This window comes from Oratosquilla oratoria, chromosome 34 (genome assembly GCF_046742065.1).
Source record: "Oratosquilla oratoria isolate Oo_2021 chromosome 34, ASM4674206v1, whole genome shotgun sequence".
Lineage (NCBI taxonomy): Eukaryota > Metazoa > Arthropoda > Malacostraca > Stomatopoda > Squillidae > Oratosquilla > Oratosquilla oratoria.
In genome coordinates this window covers 22,925,136-22,950,490 of record NC_134810.1, presented here as the reverse complement: position 1 = coordinate 22,950,490, position 25,355 = coordinate 22,925,136, and the positions used below count along the sequence as shown (strand labels likewise).

At 36.9% G+C, this 25,355-nt stretch overlaps 1 protein-coding gene across 3 annotated transcripts in view; it reads right to left on the bottom strand.

Annotated features, from left to right (window-relative positions):
* Positions 1 to 14,294: 14,294 nt before the first annotated feature.
* The window catches only part of LOC143018111 (phospholipid-transporting ATPase VD), a 110,015-nt gene continuing 98,954 nt past the window's right edge, over positions 14,295 to 25,355 (bottom strand). For all 3 annotated transcript variants that reach the window (XR_012965730.1, XR_012965731.1, XM_076173233.1), the window contains one exon: positions 14,295 to 24,162. Coding sequence is in view for 1 of the 3 variants with exons in the window: in XM_076173233.1 (XP_076029348.1) it covers positions 24,060 to 24,162 (103 nt within the window). In the remaining 2 variants the exon portion in view is untranslated. The remainder of the gene's footprint in view (positions 24,163 to 25,355) is intronic.

Sequence of the window (25,355 nt, the reverse complement as noted above, 5' to 3'; positions counted from 1 at the left end):
AGTTCTGGCTGTCGTCAGGTGATTTTATTAAGCTCACTGGACTTGCCAATCATCTGGCCGCATCCGGTGCCGCCGCGTAGTGTGACATGGGCATTACTTTTCTAGAGGCGGCCAGGGCTAAAAAATGGGTTATTTGCTTATAACTGGCGCTTCTATCCTTGGAGACAATAAGCCGCATTACATGGAACTCCCTGGTGTAGGCCTAATGGCCTCTTGCAGTCTCCTTCATTCCTATATTCTTATGACACCTACAAAATCTGTCACAAAGGCTAACATTTGTTGCCATTAACATTTCCTATTTCTGAGCATGTTTTACACGAATCATAAGCACTACTACAACTATTTATTCTAAATTCGTTGCCCAATTATCTATTTATAAATGGCAAAATTCATTACAATTGTTTAAGGCGAAATGCGTCAAATGGGCAAACGTTGCTGCTCAAAACGTATAAACGTTTTGTAGTTACCATGAGGACGTTTGCATCGAAGAGGTGGAATCCAGAAGTCTCCAATTATATAAAAAAAAAAAAAAAAAAAAATCCTACGAAACTCTGGCCCATAGGGGTGTTGAAAGATTCCCATGACGGAAAATTGATAAATGGTCTGTTTTTCTTAACACATTCTAAACCTTATATAACCGAAAATTAAATGTGATGCTGAATAAATACTGACTTTGAATATTTTGTTCAGTCTATCGACAGAAAATAACTTCCTTTTTCTAGTAATTTTCAAAAATCATTCTAACTGCCGCCAGGTGATTTTATTCATAAGAAGAAAACTACCGAAAATCAGAGGATTGATGGGTTGGAGTCAACATTGCACCCATAAATAGATCTATACAAATATGGAGTATATGTACATACACAAACCGACCTTGTCGGCTATGTCAATGTCGTCACCATATGTGTATGTATGTATGTGTATATGTATATATATATGTATATATGTATATGTAAGCGGGGTAGGAAACACAGGAGTCTTAGTCTTGAGTTTATTCCTGACTAGTTTCGCAGGTATGCTTTTTCAAAGGAGTGGGTTTACAAACGGGCTGTGAAAAAGCATACCTGCGAAACTAGTCAGGAATAAACTCAAGACTAAGACTCCTGTGTTTCCTACTCCGCTTACGTCAACCTGTCAGAATGTCTCAACACACACACACACACACACACACACATATATATATATATATATATATATATATATATATATATTTGTGTGTGTGTGTGTGTGTGTGTGTGTGTGTGTGTGTGTGTGTGTGTGTGTGTGTGTGTGTGTGTGTGTGTGTGTGTGTGTGTGTGTGTGTGTGTGTGTGTGTGTATGTATGTGTGTGTGTATAGGACCCTATGGTCCACACCGTCATTATAACGATACCCCATATATCTACGAGGAATCTCGCTGTTTGCCATCAGTGACATGTCAATTACAGTCATTACTATCAGTTCATAAAAATGCACAACTACAAAATCGTATCTGTAATGAGAATCTCTGAAAGTGAGCAAAGAAAGTAATCATCACAGTACGGGAATGAATTATGGGTACTTGGTACCTACCTGTGGTCAGTTACCGGGTACTTAAATTCTTCTTCCGGTACTGCAGAAGCTTTCTTCCAGATCCAGTGATTTGACAATCACTTCAAACTCACTTTACGCTTTAAGCAAATCAAACAACTCTATTTAATGAGCTTTCTAATACAATACATCATTCGTCTATTTTCCTTTTGTGTTGAAAGTTGTTGTAGTCACTGTATTACCAGAATAATCTACTTCATCCATAATTAATCATTAATGAAATCAAGTCATCCATTCATCCATATGATCTTTATTTTCCTTTTGACTCGGTGTGTATTCAAACATACACAAACTGGTCCCAGGTCAGTCTTATTTTTAAAACACGAAATATCATAGAAAACGTGAATCGTAAGTTTATTCTGACTCTTGACAAACGCGACGATTCACACTTTTATCATTTTTTCATTATTATTGACAAATTAAAATTCTTGTTCAGATATCAAATATTTTTATTTGTATGTAATCGTTTGTATTACGCTCAACAAAAATTATTTGACTTGCACACTTGATCTTGCTGTCGTCAGGCGATTTTATTCATCCAACCACTTGCACTACAGATTTTTAAAGGAAATTTACACAGCTTGGTCGCTGCCACTTTTGAAACATATAGGACACACCGATTCAGAAATAATTTGTATATTCTTATATTTGCTTATGCTTTCAGTGTATATGGTCATAAAAAATCAACGCTTAAACAATTTCGTGAATTTGTGAGACCTTGTTTTTCGTTTCATTTACTTACTTGTTGCTCTTAGTTTTCAGAAGAGACATCCAACATCACTTTGGGCATTTGATAAATATGCAAAACGCCGTGCGGATCACATGGTCATGTACAATCATGTCGCTTCAAATAATAAAGTAAAATTTCGGTTAGTTGCTAAAACTCCATCACTGTTAACTTTTTCAAAATCCACTGCTATCAATACTGAACAATATACACCACAGAACACTGCAAAATCTGTATATTGCACATAATCACTATTTTCAAAAATGTAACTGCCAGTTTAACTGGGTTCAACAACAAGCGAGTGAACGCATACGGAACTGCACTCATCACGCCCTTTCCCTACCGCGGTTCCAGGGTAACTGACTTTGGGTTGAAGTGACGAGAGTGTGGAGACCCTGGACCCTTGAGTCGGTGGCCCGATGCTCACTTGCAAGTGGCAAAGTTTAGGTCTGGGCGGTTGGTACGACTGAGCGACGGTGCGTCCTTCCATACACATGAATTACTTTTTATGGTATAAATTACTTGTACGCAGTGATGTCATACTAATAACAAATGTTATTATTGATTGTCACGTTATATGAAGGATTTTATTGTTTCGATGTCAATATACTCACGGCCTCCACAATTGTTTTACATGTCATAATCATTCTTATCTAACCTAACTGTATTATCGTCTACATTTGTATGTCTACACGCAAAGCTAGTGAATGTAATATCAAAATTATCAAAAAATATATTTCATTGTTGCATTAATAATGTTTAGAAAAGAGTATAAAATAACTATTACAAGCAAAATACTGTATGTTGAAGCCTACAACAATAGATGCATTTACTGTTAATATACTATAGGTCAGACGCTGTTGCACAAAAGTACTCTGGAATACACAAAACCATCACACTATAAGCAGAGACACTAATTGTGCTACCAATGGCTCTGACCATAAATTCTCACGTTATTCAGTAATATTTCTCCCGCATCCAATTATTGAAATAAACGCACTGGGTAATTGTGCTGAACTAACTGAACGCATTGTATACCTATTGTCCGACATTTTCTAGATGTTTTTGAGATAGACGATGTTGATTGGAATGTTTTCTAAATTGGGCGGGAAGGTGGGTGACACTAGCGGTTGTATAAGTCAAGGTTAAGGAGACGTGAAAATATAATTGCCCCAAGGGAGATGGGGAGGATATTTGCCCCCCCACCCCCACCCCCACCCCCACCCCAACCTTTGACCTCATCATTTAAGGAAGAGAATATGAGACATTTTCTCTAATACATAAAGAAAATATTAATACAGCTGGAACCAGTGAATGTTAATGTAGGAAGCACTTTAACTGAATTTTTAGAAATTCTATATTCCTTTAATTTAGAGAAAAGTTTATGTATAACACTAACAAATGTGAATAGGTGACTTAATGATATATCGGATAATGTAACTAATGAAAAAATTAATTTATAATACCCAAATAAAAGCGTAATATACTGTCGAAACACGTTGAAACTATAAGATCTTTATTATATGTATTGAATGCTTCCTCCAGTAAGAAACTGAGACATTGATAGTCACCTATGAGGCTTTTAATCATTATACACACACACACACACGCACGCACACACACACACACACACACACACACACACACACACACATACACATACACACACACACACACACACACACACACACACACACACACACACACACATATATATATATATATATATACATATATATATATATATATATATATAAAAATAAATATATATATATATATAAATATATATATATATATATATTAGGGTGCTGGTCCGAGGCCTTCCAGCCCCTCTTATGCCTCTGCCTTTGCTTTTAGGAATTTCCCCTGTGGGGCTACAAGGAGAAGGATGCCTAGTCCCAATCCCCGTCCCTTTATTCTCGCCTCTTACGATCCAAGTGGGAATACAGCTGTTGTTTGCGGACGACACTGCGCTTGTGGCAGGATCGGAGGAGGGATTGAGGAAGTTGGTGACAGAGTTTGGGAGAGTGTGTGATAGAAGAAAGCTGAAGATAAATGTGGGTAAAAGTAAGGTGATGAGATGTACAAGGGGTGAAAGTGGCAGTAATCTGGAAGTGAGCATTAAGGGAGAGCAACTGGAGGAAGTGGATAGTTTTAGATATTTGGGTGCAAATGTGGCAGGAAAAGGTGGAGTGAAGGTGGAGGTAGAATGTAGATTGAGAGAAGCGAGTAAATGCCTTGGTGGATCAAAGAGTGTAATGAGGAATAGACATTTGGGAATGGATGCTAAGAGGAGACTGTATGAAGGAGTGATTGTGCCAACAGCACTGTATGGAGCAGAAACATGGAACATAAGAGAGGAAGAGAGAAGGAACTTGAATGTGTTTGAGATGAAGTGTCTGAGAAGTATGATGGGGGTTACTAGGCTTGATAGAGTGAGAAATGAGGAGGCGAGGAGGAGAACAGGGGTGGAAAGGGAGCTGGGAGATAGGGTTGATGAAAGAGTATTAGGATGGTTTGGACACATGGAAAGAATGAACGAAGAAAGACTAGTAAAGGAGGTATGGAAGGCAGATGTGGAGGGAGTGAACATGAGGGGACGTCCTAGGATGAGATGGATGGATGGGGTGAAGGGGGCTTTGGGGAAGAGGGGAATGTCTGTTGAGGAAGGACGGGAGAGGACAGAAGACAGGGGTGAATGGAGAATGGTTGTATATGGAAAATGTTGTGATACATGAGGTGGAATGGACGGGGGAATGGGGGGTGAGGTAGTGTGTATGAGCAAAAATTTTGACGCAGCCCGAAGGGATTTCTCCCCGTCCTCTCCTTTATATGGGGGGACGGAGAGGGGGGGTCGCCGATTTAATGAAGTGGCCTTGCTGTGGATGTGCTGTGTCTTGCGACACTGCTTCTGACCCAGGGCAGTGGACAGGGTGCAGGGATGACCCGTCATCTAGGAGGTGCTAAGATGGGAGGGAGGGTGGAGGGGTGTGGAGTGTTTTCGGGGATGGAATGGATGGGAATGATTTTATGCCTTGTCCTTTTTGGCTACCTCCCTGGTAAGGGGGAAAAAGCCTTGGTATATGTATGTATGTATGTATATATATATATATATATATATATATATATATATATATATATATATATATATATATATGTGTGTGTGTGTGTGTGTGTGTGTGTGTGTGTGTGTGTGTATACACACACATACACACACACACACATATGTATATATATAAATATATATATATATATATATACGGGGACCTCCATGCACGAGGGGCGTATGCGTTAAAAACAACATTTCAAGAAAAACGTGTTTAAAGTCTAACAACAATTACACAATGAAGAAAACAAAAAATGTAAAGGTATTTGGTATGAAAAGATAGCTTACGAGGAGTCAAATTCCATGGTGTATTTTGTTTTCAATAGTTTTTCCTCTAATGAAAAAATAGAAGAAAAAAATCAGGGGTAATTTTATATGTGTAAGTGTTATCATCCTATTTTATTCATTTTTGGCTCAGATAACAAGTGTATTAAAGATAAGAATTCCTGAAAATTTCAGCTTAAATTTTTTATTGATTCGTGTTTTATAAGTGTTTTTGTGATGTAAATAATTATTACTAATTATTTATAGAAAAATCAATGACAACAAAATTCATTAAATCATAACCCACGTGTGTGTACTGAGGCAGGGAGGCGTGAGAGACTCGGAGCGGCGCTGTGATTGGCCGAGCAGGCAGGCAGGACACTAGCCGGCGCGGTGATTGGCTGGCTGCCTCAGCCAAGTACGCCCCTTGAGCATGGAGTTTGTATACCTCATCATGACTCTTGCTCGCTACAGCACGCGATTAAAGGGACGCAAAGGTCCAATTCCAGTATTCTGCTTTCAAGGCTAGACAGAGGGTGTTTCCATCTACCGGATTCCGTTACTAGCTCGAAAACGTTGGAGGTGGTGGTTACGCCTCTTGAGCACGGAGGTTCCCAAATATATATATATATATATATATATATATATGTGTGTGTGTGTGTGTGTGTGTGTGTGTGTGTGTGTGTGTGTGTGTGTGTGTGTGTGTGTGTGTGTGTGTGTGTGTGTGTGTGTGGGTGGGTGTGGGTGTAGGTTGTCGCATAAGTTCGTTCGTTTTTCCTATTTGTGTCTTTTTTGTGAAAACAGTATTATTCTGTTACACGTTTGTTCTTAATTGCGCTTTTTCACTTCATATTCACTTTATTTTCACTTTATATTCTTTTTCATTTCAGATGGAATGTCAAGTTGAAAAAAAAATAATTTCCGACACCTATTTCTCTTTCAATTTAATCGACATGAAAATGCATCTGAGGCAGCTAGGAGCATTTGCGAGGTGTATGGAGAAGAAGCGATGACTGAAAGAACTTCACAAAAATGGTCTAAGAATTTTCGCAGTGGCAACTTCAATCTGGAAGATGCACCTTGTTCAGGAAGACCATCAGCTTTCGATGAAGACGCTTTAAATCAACTGATTCACGAAAATCCTCGTTAATCCACAAGAGAACTCGAGCAAGTAATAGGATATGATCATGCAGCTGTTGTTAGGCATTTACAGAAGATGGGCAATGTACAGAAACTTGGTGCATGGGTTCTTCATATCCTTAAAGACAGTCACAAAATTCAGAGGGTATCAATTTCGGCATCGTTGTTGTCCAGACACCAAGTGGCAACGGATCAACATTGCTCATTCCTATCCTGCGTAATAACTGGAGACGAGAAATGGTGCCTGTATGTTAACAAAAAGCAGAAAAAAGCCTGGGTCAGTCCCACCAAGCAACCAAAACTTCGTGTCAAACCTGAAGTTCATCAAACCAAAGTGTTGTTTTCAGTTTGGTGGGATCAATCTGGAGTTGTTCATCATGAATTGCTACCAAAAAACATGACAATTAAAGCAGAGTTGTACCGCCAGCAACTTCAACGTCTCAAGGCAGCAATTGTAGGAAAAAGACCAAGTCTAGATAACCGGGTTTTATTGCTACACGACAATGCTCGGCCGCATGTAGCAAAGATGACAAAGCCAGCCATCGAAGAGCTGGGATGGGAAGTTTTACTCCATCCGCCCTATTTGGCACCAACTGATTTTCATCTTTTTCGGTCATTGTCAAATCACCTATCGGGTCATATCTTTGAGAATGAGGCAGCCATCTCAACTTTCATTTACGTGTTCTTTGCCGAAAAACTAAAATAATTTTACCGAGATATTATTCGAAAATTGCCGAAACACTGGAGTAAAGTTATTGAGCAGAGTGGAGACTATATTGTTGATTATTTTTTTGTATTTTTATCTAATAAACAATAGATATTTATATTTGCCTATTTCAGTGCATGTCATGTAAATATTGTAGAAAAATTAGATAGAAAAATAGAAAATAGAATTAGAAATTGTAGAGGGGAAATATATAAAACCGAACGAACTTATGCGACACCCCAATATATATATATATATATATATATATATATATATATATATATATATATATATATATATATAAATATATGTATATATGTATATATATATGGGGCATGTGGAGTGGAGTGTGTGTGTGTGTGCGTGTGTGCGTGTATGTGTGTGTGTGTGTCTGTATCTTTTATATTGTCTCATAGTCAAAGTGGGTGGAGGACATCTGCATCTCTGCAAGGAAATAAGGAAATGGAGTTACAGGCCTATGGAGGTACAAATAAAAGTGAACATGAGATTGTGTGTTGTTTGGTGTAGAGGAGAGATAGGGAGCGAAAAATGAATAAGAAAATGATCATTCTATCTATTGAGCCTGTGACACGGTCTCCTCAAAGAAGGAGGGGCGGGGGTGTTGGGCAGAAGTATGCGTGTGCCTAATCATGTTTTTTGTAAATCGACACGGTAATTTTGAATTGTTGTAGAAATAGTAGGTTGTCCCAGTTCGGGACAAGTCCATAATAATTCTCTTGTAGCACTGTGTTTAATGGTGCCTGAGTTGCGTGTTAATGGAAGGACAATTCGCTGTCTTCGGGATAGGGTTAGGGTCTCTGTGAGTATCAATGTTGACAGTCAGAAGGTGGTGAGGAAGGTTCATTTCCTCATGTTGAGTGATTCTGTACATAAGAACACAAGAATGGAGGAGACTGCAAGAGACCATAAGGCCTACACTAGCCAGCTATATGTCTCTTACCTCCTGTTATCCATATTCATAGAGTTATCTAATATTCTCTTAAAACAACCAATTGCCTCAGCGCTTACATGGTTACTAAGTCTATTCCATTCGTTAACCACTCCGTTGGCAAACCATTTCTTGCATGTTTCCTGCTTAAACTTAAATTCGTCCAACTTAAATCCATTAAAACGAATCCTGCCCTGCTGCCTGCGTCATCCTTGTTAAAACCATTGACCCATTTGAATAACTCTATTCGATCACCCTGCCCTCTTCGTCTCTCCAGAGATTGTAAGTCAAAGTGCCTTAGCCTGTCTTTGTATGGTAAATTTCTAAGCTCTTGTATAGTTTTGGTAATTCCCCTCTGTACTGATGCAAGTGAATTAATATCCATTATATAGGACGGAGACCAAAGCTGTACCGCATAGTCAAGGATGGGTCTAACTATCATCATACAGAGTTTAATGATTACCTCCGCACTTTTGTTTGTAACCGTCCTTGTACTAATTCCCAACGCCCTGTTAGCCCTATTCCTGTCACCACTGTATCCTGAATTTAAGGTCCGAACTCACTAACATTCCTAAGTCCTTTCCACATTATGCTTTTTTTTAATATGTTGTTATATAAGCTATACCTGTTCGCTGGTTTCTATAATCGTATGTTGAACACACTGCAAATTGAGATATTGAAGTCCATTTGCCATTTCTCCGACCATGCAAACAATTTACTAAGATTCTGCTGCAGTATCCCAGCATCTTCCCCCGACCTAATATGGCGTCCTATTTTAGTGTCATCCGCAAACTTACTAACATCACTATTAATTCCATTGTCCAAGTTGTTTATATACATAATGAACAATAAGGAACCCAAAACCGAGCCCTGGGGAAGTCCACTAATAACACTACCTCATTTGGATTTTACAACGTTAATGGAGACCCGCAGTTTTCTATTACTAATCCATGCGCTAATGCGGCTAATCCATTCAAACACAATCATGTCCACTGGGTAATTGGTTCTTTGTAAGGAGTTAGATTAGGGTGTATGTCGGCAGGAGGTGGGTGTGGCCGTGTTTTGAATGGAGAAATGTTTTATTAATGGTTAGAGGTATGGAGAGACAGCGTAGGGGGACTGTGTGTGTGCGGATGAAAGGGAGCTCATCGCCATGTTGATAGGAAAGTATTGCATGACGGGACAGGGTGTGAACAGGAGGACTTATGGAGTCTGGGTGGGTTTCCTCTCTCTCCCGTTATTTGATCTTTGTTGTTTTATTACTGTGGCCACGGACTGGGTGACCCTGCTGGGCTTGGGTCCCCAGCTAGGTGAAGGAAAGGCAGGCTATAGTTTAGGTCACCTTTTCTATCCCCTTTCTTATGTGTGGTGAGCAGAGAGGATCCTAAGAAGGGCTGCTCAGACGCATAGACGGCTACGGAACTTGTACTACTGTCAGGGCCAATGAGAGGGGGAGGGGGAGTCCAGCCGATCCTTTGTTCTGAAACCTAAGATCTAAGAAGGACCCCACAGTAACCATGGAACATCCATCGCCTCTCAAATACTCTCTACTCTCCCCAGCCCGACATACACTTACATTTACATACACAAACATCACTATACTTATCACACCACACTTACTTCTTTTTATTAGTATCTATTATCATTTATCATGGAAATAGATAATATATTAGAATTTACATGTTGATTTACGGGACATCAAATCCTCTTCGGGGTCTTGACTGCTGTTCCAAATCTCAAGACCGGGAGACCATTGGACCTATACCATCTCCATATAAATTGTGACAGGCTTCTGGAGGTCGCCATCTCCTCTCTCCAACCATTACGCACAATCGCCGGAGGAATATTAGTTAGTAAAATAAAGAACAAATCTATTGTCCAACAGTAAGAAGTTATGACAATGAATATACTATTAGTCCATCAGTCGGTACCTCAGCCATAGACTCAATTTTCCTTTTGGTAATCGATCTCAGAGAGCAACACGGGGAAGAGGTAGTGAGACAGTAAGCTCCTCGAAAGAAAAGGAGGAAGAAGAGGAGGAGGAGGAGAAGGAGGAGGAAGACGAGGAAGACAAGTTTGAACCGATTTATCAGGAATATGAAGCCGAGACACTCAAACCGCGACCAAGATTAAACAAGTTGTCATAAGGTATACACAACAACGAAATCACAACTACTTCCAGGTGGTTCGAAACCCGAGAAGGGTGTCGTTGAGTCCTTGTATGGCGTGTGAACCTGTCCTATATATTGACCCCATAAGCAGAAGCGGTCCCCAATCCTTTTACAATGTAAAGTCAATCCTGCACATCTAACCACCACTGTAATCCCTTTTTTTTTATTTGTTTATTTGCAGTTTCTAATGTTTTTGTGCAGATTACGGGTTGCATGCTGCGTAAAAGTAAAGAATGGGTGTGATTAATGTCCAAACAAAATGGATCATACAAGATTGGGAAAAAAGACGACGTGATGAAATTTTGTTCTGGTGATATAAATTTAGATGATCATTCGAAGTCATGACGAACCTTAGGAGAAATATTTGAAGAAAAACAAAAAAAATAGAGTCGCGACCTCAAAGTTGGGAATGTGAGTCGGGTGGCTGTAGAGTGTACAGTACCCAACTCACATTGGATCACATTTTAGTATTTGTCTTGGTTAACGCCAGGCGATTTTATTCAGTTGTGGCCAAGATAATTTCGTTAGAAGAATGCAGTCACTTTAGGTTATCCATTCACCGCGATGGCGATCTTTGAGAACTTTGTTTTGGCTGGCGTCAAAACTATGTTAATCAAATGAGGGGCAGAAGCCGGTATTGAGTTAGTTTTTTTTTCGATAACCAGCGCTTCTATACCTGCGGATAATATCACACTGATGGAGTCACAGAGGTTGTGAAGGAGTAACGAAGAGCAGCAGAACGGAGGGATTGTAAAAGTTAAAATAAGTAATCAATATTTTTTTTTTTTAGTCTTCATTCATAAAATAATGCTGTGTGAAAATGGGCCATAGGGGTGTTACTAAGTCCTTCTAGTGACCGTATATAATGTATGCAGTCAGTACCCTATACGAGGTTTTTTCTCATATAGTAGTGATTCCCGACGTATGATTTATCTACATTTTTAATATGTAAACATATCATTAAAATTCCTACAAAAAATCGAATCTAGGCAAAATTAACTAAAATCTTAAAAACTAATATTCTAATAATATTTCATCCCGATTTTAGTCTACTGTATGGATTTTTTTTTCTATTGAAATACGAACTATTTTCATAGGGGAAATTTTTCATTTTGTTGCTCTGGGCATTTCTACATAAAAAAGTTCATTTGCAAGGTATTGGTATCTCAGGAAGTATTTTAATTCGGAAATGCAGATCCTAATGTTACGAAATGCAAGTTTACCAACATAGTGCTTAATGAATGGAATAGACTTAGTAACCATGTAGTGAGCGCTGAAACAATTCGTTGTTTTAAGAGATTAGATTAGATAATTTTATGGATAAGAATAACGGGTGGTGATGGACAAGGGACTACCTAGTGTAGGCCTTATGGTCTCTTGCACTCTCTTTCATTTTTATATTCTTATAAAAGTTTACTTGAAACTGTTCAGGCTTGAGGGATCCATTGCAGGACCACAGGCCTATCCTTTGGGGGACAATACATTTTCTGTCCCTCACCAAAGTATAGCTTAATCTAGCCTAATAAGGCTATATGGATTGTGCAAAGTGCATGTGGACAATTGAACTTGTTGGAATTGTTTGTGAATGAAATCTGAAATCAGTGTACTCAGTTTAATCATATTGATTAAGTTCCAACACTGAGATGTGACACTGGTCTACTGGACCTTTTAAGCACGTTGTTGCTGAGAGGGGTTGGGAAGACTCCAGAGTATGATTTGAATTATCCAGGACCTAAAAGGGATTGAACCAGGGACTTCAGCTTTAGAGGCATGAATGATAATTACAACTAGACAACAGCTCCTTATTTTAAGTGGTTTTAAGAATGCCACATTCATGACAAGATTCATTGTGATCCCATTGCTATTAAAAAGGGATCACTTATAGATGAATAAAATAACCTAATGACAGGTAGAACAATATACTAAGTACCACCTGGTATGAAAGGAGCTAATTAAAATTGACTTAACTCTTTTACTGGGGTCAAACATGACTGAATAAAATCACCCAGTGGTAATGAAAACCACTTTGCCCTTGTTATCCCATCCATCCACCTCATTCTTGGTCCTCCCTTCAAGTTCACACCACCCACCTCTACTTTTCCCACTCTTTTTGCTAGTCCTCTTATTCTTTCCATCTGCTCAATCCATCCCAATATTCTTTGATCAACCCTACCTGGCAGCTCTCTGCCTCACCTCCTCATTTCTCACCTTATTCATCCTTGTAACCCCCACCATACTTCTTAAACATTTCATCTCAAACACATTTAAACTCTTTCTGTTTCACTTGAATTTCAAGTCCCTACCTCATAACAGTGTTGTGGGCACAGTCACATTTCATACATTCTTTTTACATTCATCCCTAGATACAAATTTCGTGACACTTTTCACCCACTCCTAGACATTCGCTTTCCTTACTCTAATTTACTTCCACCCCTACTCCAACATTACCTGACTCATGTGACCTTATATATCTAAAATCTCTTCACTTCCTCAGCCTCTCTCCTTCAAAACTTACCTCCAACTTTCTGCCACCCTCTCCTCTTGTACATCTCATCACCTTATTTTTGCCCACTTTTACTTTCACCTTTTTCATCTCACATGCCCTCCCAAATTCCACCAATAGCTGCCTTAGTAACTCCTCTGACCAAGCCATAAACACAATGTCTTTCACAAACAGCAGTTGTCTCATGCCCTACTCTTACATATCACCTCCAAACTCCCACCCATCACCCTCTTGTTTACCTCCTGTGCCACCCCATCCCTCCATATGTTGAAGAACCATGGCAGCATTACACAACCTTAGTGAAACCCCACCTTCACCTCAAACCATTCCTTACAGTAATACAAGCTCATCATTATCATCATAAGGGAATACCTTCCTGTCAACCATGTTGTACACCATCTCCAAATCCATAGATACCCAAAAGACTTCCTTACCTTTTGACAAAACTTCTCACATATCTGCCTTACTATACAAATTTGATCTATGCACCCTCTTCCTCTCCTAATTACTCCTGCTCCTCTCATATGCTCTTCTAAATACATTGAACAGACTGACTACTTTGGAGTTATTGTATTCATGTTTCTCTTTCCTTTTGTATAGTGCCCAATGCCCAAACTCCTTTGTATGACCATCTAATTTTATGTTGTATGGATATAGGTGTGTGTGTGTGTGTGTGTGTAAAAGCATATAATTTTGGGTTCAAGTAGAAAGAGTTTTCATATTTTTTCAGCTATAAATACACCTTCTATCTTTGGGGACAACACTGCAAATAGTTGTCATAGAATTGGTAAAGAAAAGATTTAAGGAAGACAATAGAACAGAGGGATAGTAAAAGTTAAATGTGATCAACATTCTTTTTTTGAATTGGGATTAATCTCCAATTACAAAATAATGCTCTTAACAGCTTTCCTCCTATCCCATATTTTTGCAATACCTCCCACAGTGCACTCCTGTCTACCCTGTCATAAGCCTTTTTTCAAATCCATAAATGCCCCAAAAAATCTTTACCTTTTCCTAAAGCTTCCTCATCACAAAAATCTAATCCATGCAACCTCTACCTTTCCTAAACCCACATTGTTTCACCAATTACTCCCTCTGTTCCTCTCATACCTCACACTTATCATTAATCATTCTGAAGGATAAAGAGTAAATGAAACAAATTTGTGGTAAAATATTTATTACTTGACTGCATAAATATATAAGGGGCCACTTTACTCAACATGGCATTGTGCAACTCAAGTCATGATATTGCTGTCATGTATCAAACATGAATCACTGGATGATGACAACAAAAATATACAATTGTGCCAATAAAATAACTTCCTTATCAGTAATAACACATACATCAGACTTCCTGATAAGAAAGACAATGCTACTCACTCAACTCAAATTTACATATCAACCCTAATGGAGTGAGTGATAGTTTTCCTCTACCAATTCTATTTGAATGGCAGCTCCAAAAACTTAGCCCAAAGGATAAAATATGTATATTGTATATACATTTGTAAATGAACACCCACAGTCCCAAATGATTTCCCTCTTGAGAGGAAACCTGAGCAACTGCTCCACAAACATGTAATGACTAGATCACATGGCTAAGGTAAATTCAACTTGATCTGAATCAAGTAGGGAGAAGCTAGGATTACACATGAATGTGTCTCTTTTTATGTACAGTAATACAAACCAAACATTGCGGTATTATGAAACCTCAATAGATTAAAGGTTAACCCTTCTCTTAAATCTGTAGACTATTTTCAGTCCACAATTATCAACTTTGTAATATGCCTATGTGTATTTCTGCAAGGTACAGTAAAGATATTATGATGTATGATTCGCACACTTAACAGCTGATTATCACAATAGAGCTCATCAGATACTATAAGAAGGTTCCTTATAATCTAGTCAGGTTTAACAAACCAGCCTTCACAAACACACATGCATGTAAAACACATGTGTGTATCTATAAAAAGGTATGAATTTCATCCTTCTCAGGTTTTATAAATGAAATATACTAACATCATTTGTCTGAATTTCTTTTGGCAGAGATATTGTGAAACTAAAGATTTTATCAAATGTAATGTAGAATTCAACTGTTATACGGAAATTATCTTTAACATTTTGCAGAGCAAGTTGATGAATAAAGGGACTCCAGCAACCAGAAAATGAATATCTTTGATAAAGCACATTGGTCTTGAATCCTCTCTATGTAAACAAAAAATACATTCCAAACACACAATGGGTAAGTACTTGTATATACACAAACTTTGGAACAAAGTCAAATTTACTATTGGACACCAAGAGGAAAATATACAAAACGACAAGAAAGATTGCCAGATAACAGCTGGGAAAATGATTGCCCCTAGCCAAATCACCAAGATTCTAAATATTTTCAACCCCTTCACTACAAAGTTGTTTGGACAAATTTTGCTGTGTCTACCCCTACCTTTTACTCAGCATATTACAAGATCTCAAGATAAAGGGGTTAAGATTATTTGTATCTTAATCCCTTGACAATTATGACAGTTTTTACAGATTTAGTTTTGGGTAATACCAGATAATTTTACTCAGCTTAGAGCAAGATCTCATGCAGAAAGGGGTTAATATGGAACTATATATCACTGCCTGTTAACTACTCATGATACTGATAAAAAAATAAAAAAATAAAGGGAGGATTCATACTACTCAACCTGAATGAAATTATTGTACAACAATTTAATGATTTAGGTCATGAACAACTGTAAAAGCTCTCCTTATATAATTTTTGGCACTATAGAAAGTATGGATTTTCTGGAACAAAAGCATGTTAATGCTTGTTACAAAAAACTAATGCCCAAAATTATATTAACAAAACAATTTCAGTGATTTGGCTCTTAGAAAAATGGCACAATACAATATTTTGGAGGAAAATAAAGAAATTAAATAATAACGTATATAATGTACTAACATTTTAAAAGTTCATAAACTTTCAAACAAAAAAGTTATTTTGAAAACTTGTGAACAACCAATGGCATATTTGCTTATGATAATACAAGTGTAAATAAAAAATTAAGGCTCATATTGCAATGGATTAAAGAATAAAGATAAAAATAAATACCTCAATAAAACATGATTTGTAAAAAGAACTTAAAAACTTTTGAAAAGGACTGTTACTTATAGAATATTCTAGTGGGATCTCAACAAAACAAAAAAGTTTGATCTTATACAGAATGAAAGCCCAATGCCTTACACTATGCTTATTGTCAACAGCAAGTCACAACCTTAGCTCTACATTCCTCCAATCTTCAATCACAATTTTCCTATATGATTTTTTGGTAAACTTCTAGCATTCCATCATTATTTCTTGGCAATCTGTATATCAAAATAAGTAATCTGCCCTGACAAGTACAGTAACTTGAAATATTCAGTTGCTTCACCTAAATGAAATGCACCATTTTATGATATATCTTTGATTACCTTGAGAAAATATGGATGACAAATACAGTTTAAGGTGATTCTTTTGCTCTTATCCCTTGGCTGGTCCTTAATCTGTGAATTGACATTATGAGAGTTCTTAATTCATAATGCTAACATAATTTTCTGAGTCTAACTTTTGCTTCCAAATTAATTTTTTTCATAAAACCTTGAACTTGAAGTTACTAAATTTATTCCATACTGATATGCCATCATTCAAGAATGTTAATTATAGAAAATCATATATAAGGAAATCTTAGTGTGCAATGGGTCTAAACCACTGAAAACAAACCAATTCCACTAAAACACAGATGTGAATTTCATGATGTATATTCAACATTAATTATAAGATATTTATCTATTTTTTGTAACTTTCAAATTCAATATCTTGATTCACATGATTGATCAAATACGATGTATGAAATGAATACTTTGTAACTGACTTTTATCAATTCATTCATTTGAAGTTATATTACTGTCATTTGTTTGAAGTTCAGTATATGAATTCTTCCATTTTCTCTCTACATAATGAATCTTATCAGACTTAATAAGGCATCAATGACTGATGTGCCAGCAAACTATTACTTATGAACTTTCCCTTTCATGTTTAAAAGATATTTGCATGCTGAACCGAGATGAAAACAGGACAAATTAATTTGGTTTCCTTGGTAGACTTGCAAAGAAGACTACTGGTTTTAAAAGCTCGTACATATTAATTTCATCCCACATACCTTGACGCATTGAACATATGTGATTCTACCCAATGAATCAGGTGTGGATCCAGCAAGGCATTGCTAACACTCAAGCATTGGAAGATGCACAAATACATGAAAATACAAGGTTTCCATATGTAGACAACTCTGATCTAATAAGCACCATCACAATGGCTGTTACCTTGATAATGCATACTGAGTATTGGAGAGACATCCTTGTTTCAGAGTAATTCAGACCACAGGTCCAAATTCCTATTTCTGGTGAGACAAAAACACTTAACAATGCAATAGAACTTGTGAAATCAAGATGAAATAAGACTATTGGCCAATTCATACAAAAAATGAGTCATGAACTGTATACTGTATAGTTACATCAATACAAAATTTCCTTCATGGAATTATATTCCTTACTTCACTAAACTTCTAAAGAAATCAAAACAGAAGAGAAACCATTCCTATAATACACAAGAATTTCACTGCCAAACCCACATTCGAGTTACCTCCCTGCACTAAAACAGTACCAAAACAGAATTTGCCCAGCAGCACACATCAACTGCCCCAGATGTAACCACATATGAAAGACACAAAGCACCTTATACTACACTGTCTTATGTTCACTGCTTCCAATCAGCAGCACAAAATCTCTTCAATGAATGATTTATGAGCTGAATCTGCAGCCACGGCCAGTTTTCTAGAGGCTGCAGATCTCCATGAAAGAGTTGAGGCTACAGATGGATTGACTGACTGTATGATAGATATGCCACATAAGAATTTGATGTTGTAAAGAAAATGGACAACAAAAGGGTGTTGGATAGGTGTTGGGTGGGTAAAGGGCAGGTGTTTTGGGTGGACACCCAACTTATAAAGGAGAAAAGGTCTTTTGGTATATGTATGTACTGTATTGTGATTGTGGAAGGCAGTGGTTGATGAGGTGAACCTGAGGGGAAGACTGAGAATGGGATGGATAGATGGGGAGAAAGGGGCCTTAGATACACTGCGAATATCTGTTCAGCAAGGAAGGGAGTAGGCAAGAGATAGGTGGGAGTGGAGAGTGGTTGTGAATAAATGATAAATTGAGATGGCCTGAAGGAATTTTTTCTTGTCTGCTGTGTAAATTCTGGAGTGAATGAGGGGGGAGGGTCACCATGTAATGAAAAAGCAGGGGTAAACCACCTTCAGCTGTTGGGGCCTGCAGTGGAAGTGCTGTGTCTTGCTGCATTGCTTCTGACCTGGGTGGAGGGCATAAAAAAAAAAAAAAAAAAACTTGGCTGGCCACCTCCTTTATAAGGGGGAAAGTGTATTTTGATACATGTATGTGTAAAGGAATTCAAGCCACTGTTTGGCTAATTTTGCAAATGTAACAACTATGAACAAATCCCTTATTTTGAAACAAAATAACATTAGATCAGAGTTCCCTACATACTGTAGATCATAGTGCTTTAATTGTAATAGACATCATAACAAATTATAGATCTATTCAAATGCACAGCTGGATTCTGAACATCATAGATTTTGTTTTGTGAAAACTGCCATTCTGGAAGGCACTATTGAATGTCAGATTAATTATCTAAGCGTGTCATTTCGATTATCTTTTGCAGTAAGCAACTGTATGGCATGTTCCATATTCAAATAATAGATAACATGATAAAAAAGAATGCTTTATGGTCAATCAACTTCTGCTCTTAGGTCTTATCTCAAAACAGGCACTTCTGAATTTTGCTCAACTTAACTTCAATGGGTCGCATTCATATTTCATAATGCTGTTGCTTGTTGCTTTCTTTCACACTTAAAACTTTACTCAGTTTGCACTTATACATACGAATGTCTCAAATATACCAGACTTGATGTTGATGACGTTTTCATGATTACCACATGAGTATATATTTGTAGTGAGACTTCCAAGGAAGTTCATGGGGCCATATTAACTTTAACTACTACATACAGTCCTTGAAATAAGAGCACAGGTATATGCTGTCTTAGAAACAAGAATACAGCAATATACTGGGACTAATATACTGAAGCCCATGTGCAACAATACGTTGTACTTAAAAATATACCCCAAATGTATTATAATTGCAACAAGGACATGCATCAAACAAAAAAATCTTACCAATGCACTATGAACAGTAATATATATTTAGATTACCTAAATATTATTGTTCATTTCGAGAAAATTCCTACAGAATAAACTTGTTCTGCAATATAAGATTTCATGATTTACTTGGTAGGTCACTGTAATTACCTTATAAACAAAACACTGCATCTAAAGATATCAAAATGAAAGAAGAAAAGTGAGGAGTCTATGACAGGAGGCACATAGCTGTGGCCAAAGCTGTCACTTTTGCCCTATGCACTAGGACTGTTGGGGTAGGTAACAGTCACTGCTGAGAATAGGAGAGAAGCGCAGAAATTGAACCAACAACTAAGTACATGCGAGACCAGCATGCTTCCAATTATACCCCCAGTGCACTATAAAAATAAAATCTACAAATAATTATAACTGTTACCTTGAGTTTCACTGACTGGAAACTTGAAGCCCCATATTGGTTGGGGCCCTCCCATAGATCTCTCTGGAAAGAATTGTCAGACAGATGTCTGTGTTGTATTTGTGTAGTACTGTTTCTGTCACCAGTAGCAGGAGGGGAGCAGCTGCTGGTTTTCAATTCTCTATAAGTGGGAGGGTGGGAGAAATACAGCTGAAGTTGACAGAGAGAGATCCTGGGCCTGGTCCAGAGACCAAGTGTCAACCCTTAAGGATGACATGTCCATGAGGTGAGGGTATTTGATAGATTTTAAGGATGGTTGGTGGGAAGATGATTTTCTGTCATTTTGCAAGACCACCACTAGCAGGTACCTGTCACTGGTCCCTAAACATTAGGAGCAATATAATAAGTCTTCCCAGTGACTACAACCTTCAGTGACATGCTAAATTCAGCTTACTTCCCTTCTCTCACTATCAATACCAAGGTTCAAATAATTTATTACAAGTGAATGGCCACCAAATTAACTCCAACAATCCTGATAATATGCAATTGTGTCCACTATTTTCTATTAACTTTTACAACTATTCATAACTTAATTCTACCACCAGGTAATTCTATTCAGCTAAAACACCACCACAGCAAAATGCCTAGCAATTAACCCTTTCATTGCTGTTCATGATTTATCTTTTTCTGGCTGCTACAGCTGATTTTATTCAGTCATGGGGACACCCCTGCACAGTGAAAAGTGAAACATCTAAGAATCTTAATAATGATGTTTAAGAAGGGAAGATCGCTACTTGAAAACCTCAAGGGGTAGTTACTCATATAGGAAGTTACATAACCAATGTAAAAACAACAATACAACTATAATAGTTACTGAAGCATAAAGAATTTCATGACAGTTTCATTGTGGTCAAATTACTTAATTTTGAAAAGTATTAGTGTGGATGTGTGCTTTGAATTAGCCACCCCTTTATAAGAGGAAAAGGGCATTTGGTATATACATATATATGTCAATGTTACTGCCACTCTCTTGTCTTTGGCTTTACATAAGTACAAACCTTAATGTAAAAGCACTCATTATGGAAAGACACATTTTTGAACTACCATTCTTTCACCACACACACAATATTTGATTAGTTCTGATATTAACATGTATATAATGTGACAAAGTAATGAACATTGGGATTCATGAATGGCCTGGGGTACAGGTGGGACTGGAAGGGTTGAATAAGCCAACCCAAGACGGTTTGCTTGTGTTGTGGAACTGGATAAAAGTAGCTATCTTTGAAGGATTTATGAATTAGTAGTATTGTTTTTGGAGTGATCTTCTCTCTGATACAATTCTTGTTAAACTGGATAACTACTAATGTTCTGACAATCTGTGTAGCTCATCACCCAAAATTGCTGAAGGTTTTACTTTTCTTCATAGTTCAATGCGGAACACAAGTTCCCAATATTCATCTGTTGGAACCAGACCTTTAGTGGTATTGGTAGTGAAAGCAAGGGGAAGACCAAGGAAAAAGTTGGTGGATGGGTTATGTGAGGCTATACAAGATCATGGATAGGATATTGAACAAATGAAAATGTGCATGGGTGATAGAAATGCAGGAGAATATATAGACTAAGGTGAGTACCTGTTCTAAGAGAGGGGTGGAGGAAGGACTGGCAGTACTGCTAGTAAAGAAACAAGGTGCAATGTTTATATGGTTTATGCAGGAAGGCATAAAAGGGATGAGTGTGTTAGGCGTGAATGGTGTGAGGATTTTTTTCTATGCTTAGTCATCTTGCCTTGTGGGTAATGGTGTACTAGTTGGAAAAGAAAAACTATGTACTTCATGCACAAGTAGAACAAAATTTCTGTAAGTCCTGTATACATATCAAAAGTGCCACACCAGTAATGATCAGAAGTCTTGAGGGCAAAATGACAACTTTGAGTACTATGTCTATTAAAACCCAAATAAACAGGAAATTTTAAGATTAAAAATTCAACTCAAAACAAAGCTACAAATGGGAGGCAAACTTACTGGCACTGGTTGTCTGAACTTTGAAACATACTTCATGTTCCTTGTGCACTAAGCAATCTCTCATCCTTCCATGGCTAAATTCCCAACCTGACCTTCTGTTCAGCTTCAATTATATATTTCCCACTTAGGGATGGATAGTAGTGATATCCCGAGGTAGTTAGGTTTATGATGCAATGTTGTCTCACTGAACAGGATGTTTAAACCATAATTAAATGATGTTTGATGTAAAAAAGATGAAGAATATAAAAGATCAAATGAATTGTTCAAACCTCTCTTCTTTGTGTGAGCAATTATAGTTATAACTGGAATGTGACTGATTCTAAGGCAAAGGAAAAGCAAAAGCAATCACAAAACATATTTCTTATGATTTAGTCAAATTATTGTAGGTAAAATGAGTTTCTTTTGCTTAAATTGTGTGGGGAGTGAGATGGGAAGTGAGTGAAGAAGTATGCACATGGTGACAAATTATATACATTAACCAAGAAAAAATATAGTATAACCACAAATGAAATTAAGGTAAGTTTGGTTAGTAACCTTAGCTAGATTAAGAAAAGTATAATTTCTATTGTCTATGCCTAAAAGTTTAGGAGACGTGTATCATACTCTAGGATTCTGGCTAGTCTGGTAGTAAAGTTATATACAGCAGGGTGGTATGTCAATATTGTAAGGTTTAATCCTAATATTGCTTTGCCTTTCATTTCCAAAGAACAGTTTCATTTGTATTACTGTGATTAACTTCAGTATAACAATCCAAGTTCAAAAACAAAACAGTTTCCATTATGAGTGCTTTGGGTACGTAAGTAAATGGAATGTCTATAGTAAGGTCCACATAACCTCCTTTCCACAAACACAATAATCAGGGACAAGGCACAATACCAATACAGAAATCCTACAGCACAAACTATGCCAACAGAACATTATTCACTTGTAACAATCAACATGAGGATGCGAGAAGAAAAGAAGAAGAAAAAAAAAAGTACTAAAGTATACATTTTTACACAACTGACAGAATCTAAACCCTCTGGTTATGTCATGCAAAGCCACAACACAAAATAAACACCACCATTCATTATCAGGCAACACCTACATGTATATTGAAATAGGTAAATGTCCCCTATTTTTAGATTCCTCAATGATGAATTGGCCAAATTGGGTTAGAAAATGTCATTTTAAATTATTGATTCTTTCCTAGGCTATCTGGAAACAATATAAACAATTCCAACTCAATTCTTGTGTTATGATGTTCACTTTTGTCTGACACCATGAATATGGTTTAAAGTATGGAAATATGTCCAGGTTTCTTAATCATTTCGGATGGTTTACTGGAATTTACTACTTTGTAGAAATATACCCCAAAACTATTCAGCACAAAATGAATACCTAATTTCATACACGTTTTGTTAAATACTACAAAAGACAAACCTGACATAAAAATTCCTAAAAAATACTGAACTTTTGAATACTTTCTATTGTGAAGCACCATTACAGGACCCAATTATTTTACACCATTCTTAGCCTCTAGTTAGTATGGAAGAAACTGTAATGATGTAGCTTACCTCATTAACCCCACACTACAATGGCTAAACCCTTAGTTTACTTTCCATTTCCAAATATCTAAAAGATTTTTTTTTCCACAGAATATATTGGATTCACAGTCACAATGTTGATTCTCTGATTGCCACTAAAAGATTACAGATCATGAGGAATGTTGATGTCTGGAAGCATTCTTGGTAACACTTGATAACAGTGTTCCGAGTTGGAGACAAGATGAAAAAAGAAGAAATAATAAAATAAATATCTGTCTACATTTTCTCGTTCAGTCTCTTATGTAAACAGACACCTGCTGTAAAAGCCTTACATGGTAAGAACTCCATTACAGATCCATTTAAATAGATCAATCTTTGGGTTGCAATTATTGGGTTTGTTCTTGAGCACTACCATTACTTTCTTCCACAAGTTAAATAATAATGGACAACTGCTAATATCTGTTTTTGGCAACCTACTTGTCCAATTTGTTCAGTATTTCTCATAGAAGTATGTATTTCATCATTTCATATTGTACACATCACTATCTATTCCTTGAATCTTCAAATACTTTACACTTGTTTTCAGCATCCAATACTCTTAGTTTCCTTTAAGTTTCTAATGATTGTCACTTTTAATGCACAACTCTTCTCATGGCCATGTTTTTTTATGTGCAAGTCTGCTTATTAAAAGTTCTTGCTTTAGATCTACGCTGATTTCACTGCCTTCTACACTTCTACTTCATCAGTTGATGTGAGCACAGTTGTGGTGGTAACCATAGAACTAAGAGGTTCTGATGCTCCATCACTTTCTGCTTCTTTGTAGTTCGGTCTGAAAAGGAGAATGTGTATTAGTCAAAACCTCATATTAAACTCATATCTACATTAATATATTTAATTTGGTCATAATTTATTTTTTTCTACCACTTTATCTACATTATATATAACTTGATAATATGACTGCACTATCAGATAATGCAAACATATTTTCATCAAACAAGTTCATAACCATTTATTCATTGTATGCAATTTTCATAACTTACTTTGTTGAATTTGTAAAAAATTACCTACACGTACTTTAACATCCTTTCAATGAAACATATCAAAACCTTCAACAAAGTGCTTACTGATAAATTACATGCTATAATATTTCATAGCATCTGTTCTATACTAAATAAACATTCTATATGAAAATCCTTTTGTATCCCTAAAAATATGGCATTCACTAATATAAACTTCCATAAGCTCCACTATCCCACATTATAACCAACTATGTGTCTATAAAACAAATCATTCAGAGGTAGAGTAATCAAACAAATTAGCAATATATCTTTTTTTCTAATACAAAAGTGCTTAAAATTCAGAACATGCAAAGCAGTATGATCTACCTAAGATGGTTATACAGATATAGATTTCAAGATAAGAAGTGGTTATAGTTTACATGCACAATATACCTGTGATACCGTAAGAAAGACCTACAGGAAGAACAAAGCAGAGAAAAGTCAAGATCTACACAAAAATTAATACATATACTACATGGATATTATGCACCATAACTTACTCCACAGAAGATAAACTACAGTGTACCACTATTCAGTATTACTAATTTGCCAAAGCCTTCCAGATCTATTATAGTTACCCTCTTGTGAACAAAGTAAAAACATCTATATACCAAAGGCCCTTCCTCTCCTCATATATGGTGTGCCCGATTCAAAGCACAAACTCACATCATAAGAGAATAAAATTCATTCAACCACTCCTTCCACCTCAGCACTTTGCAAACGAATGGTTACCCTTCCCCTTCTCTAATTTACTAATTAGTTCAAAAGTAACAAGGCCAGGTACAGCTCTTCCACAGCAGGAGCTGGATTACTTCCATTGCTTTACCATATGGTAACACCCTCCTCATCCACACAAAATGAAACATGAAGTAGATGAGATAATCCCTTCAGGCCACATCATTCCTTCATCCATTCACAATCTCCCTCCATCCACTACTATCCTTTGCACTCTCTCTTCCCTGCA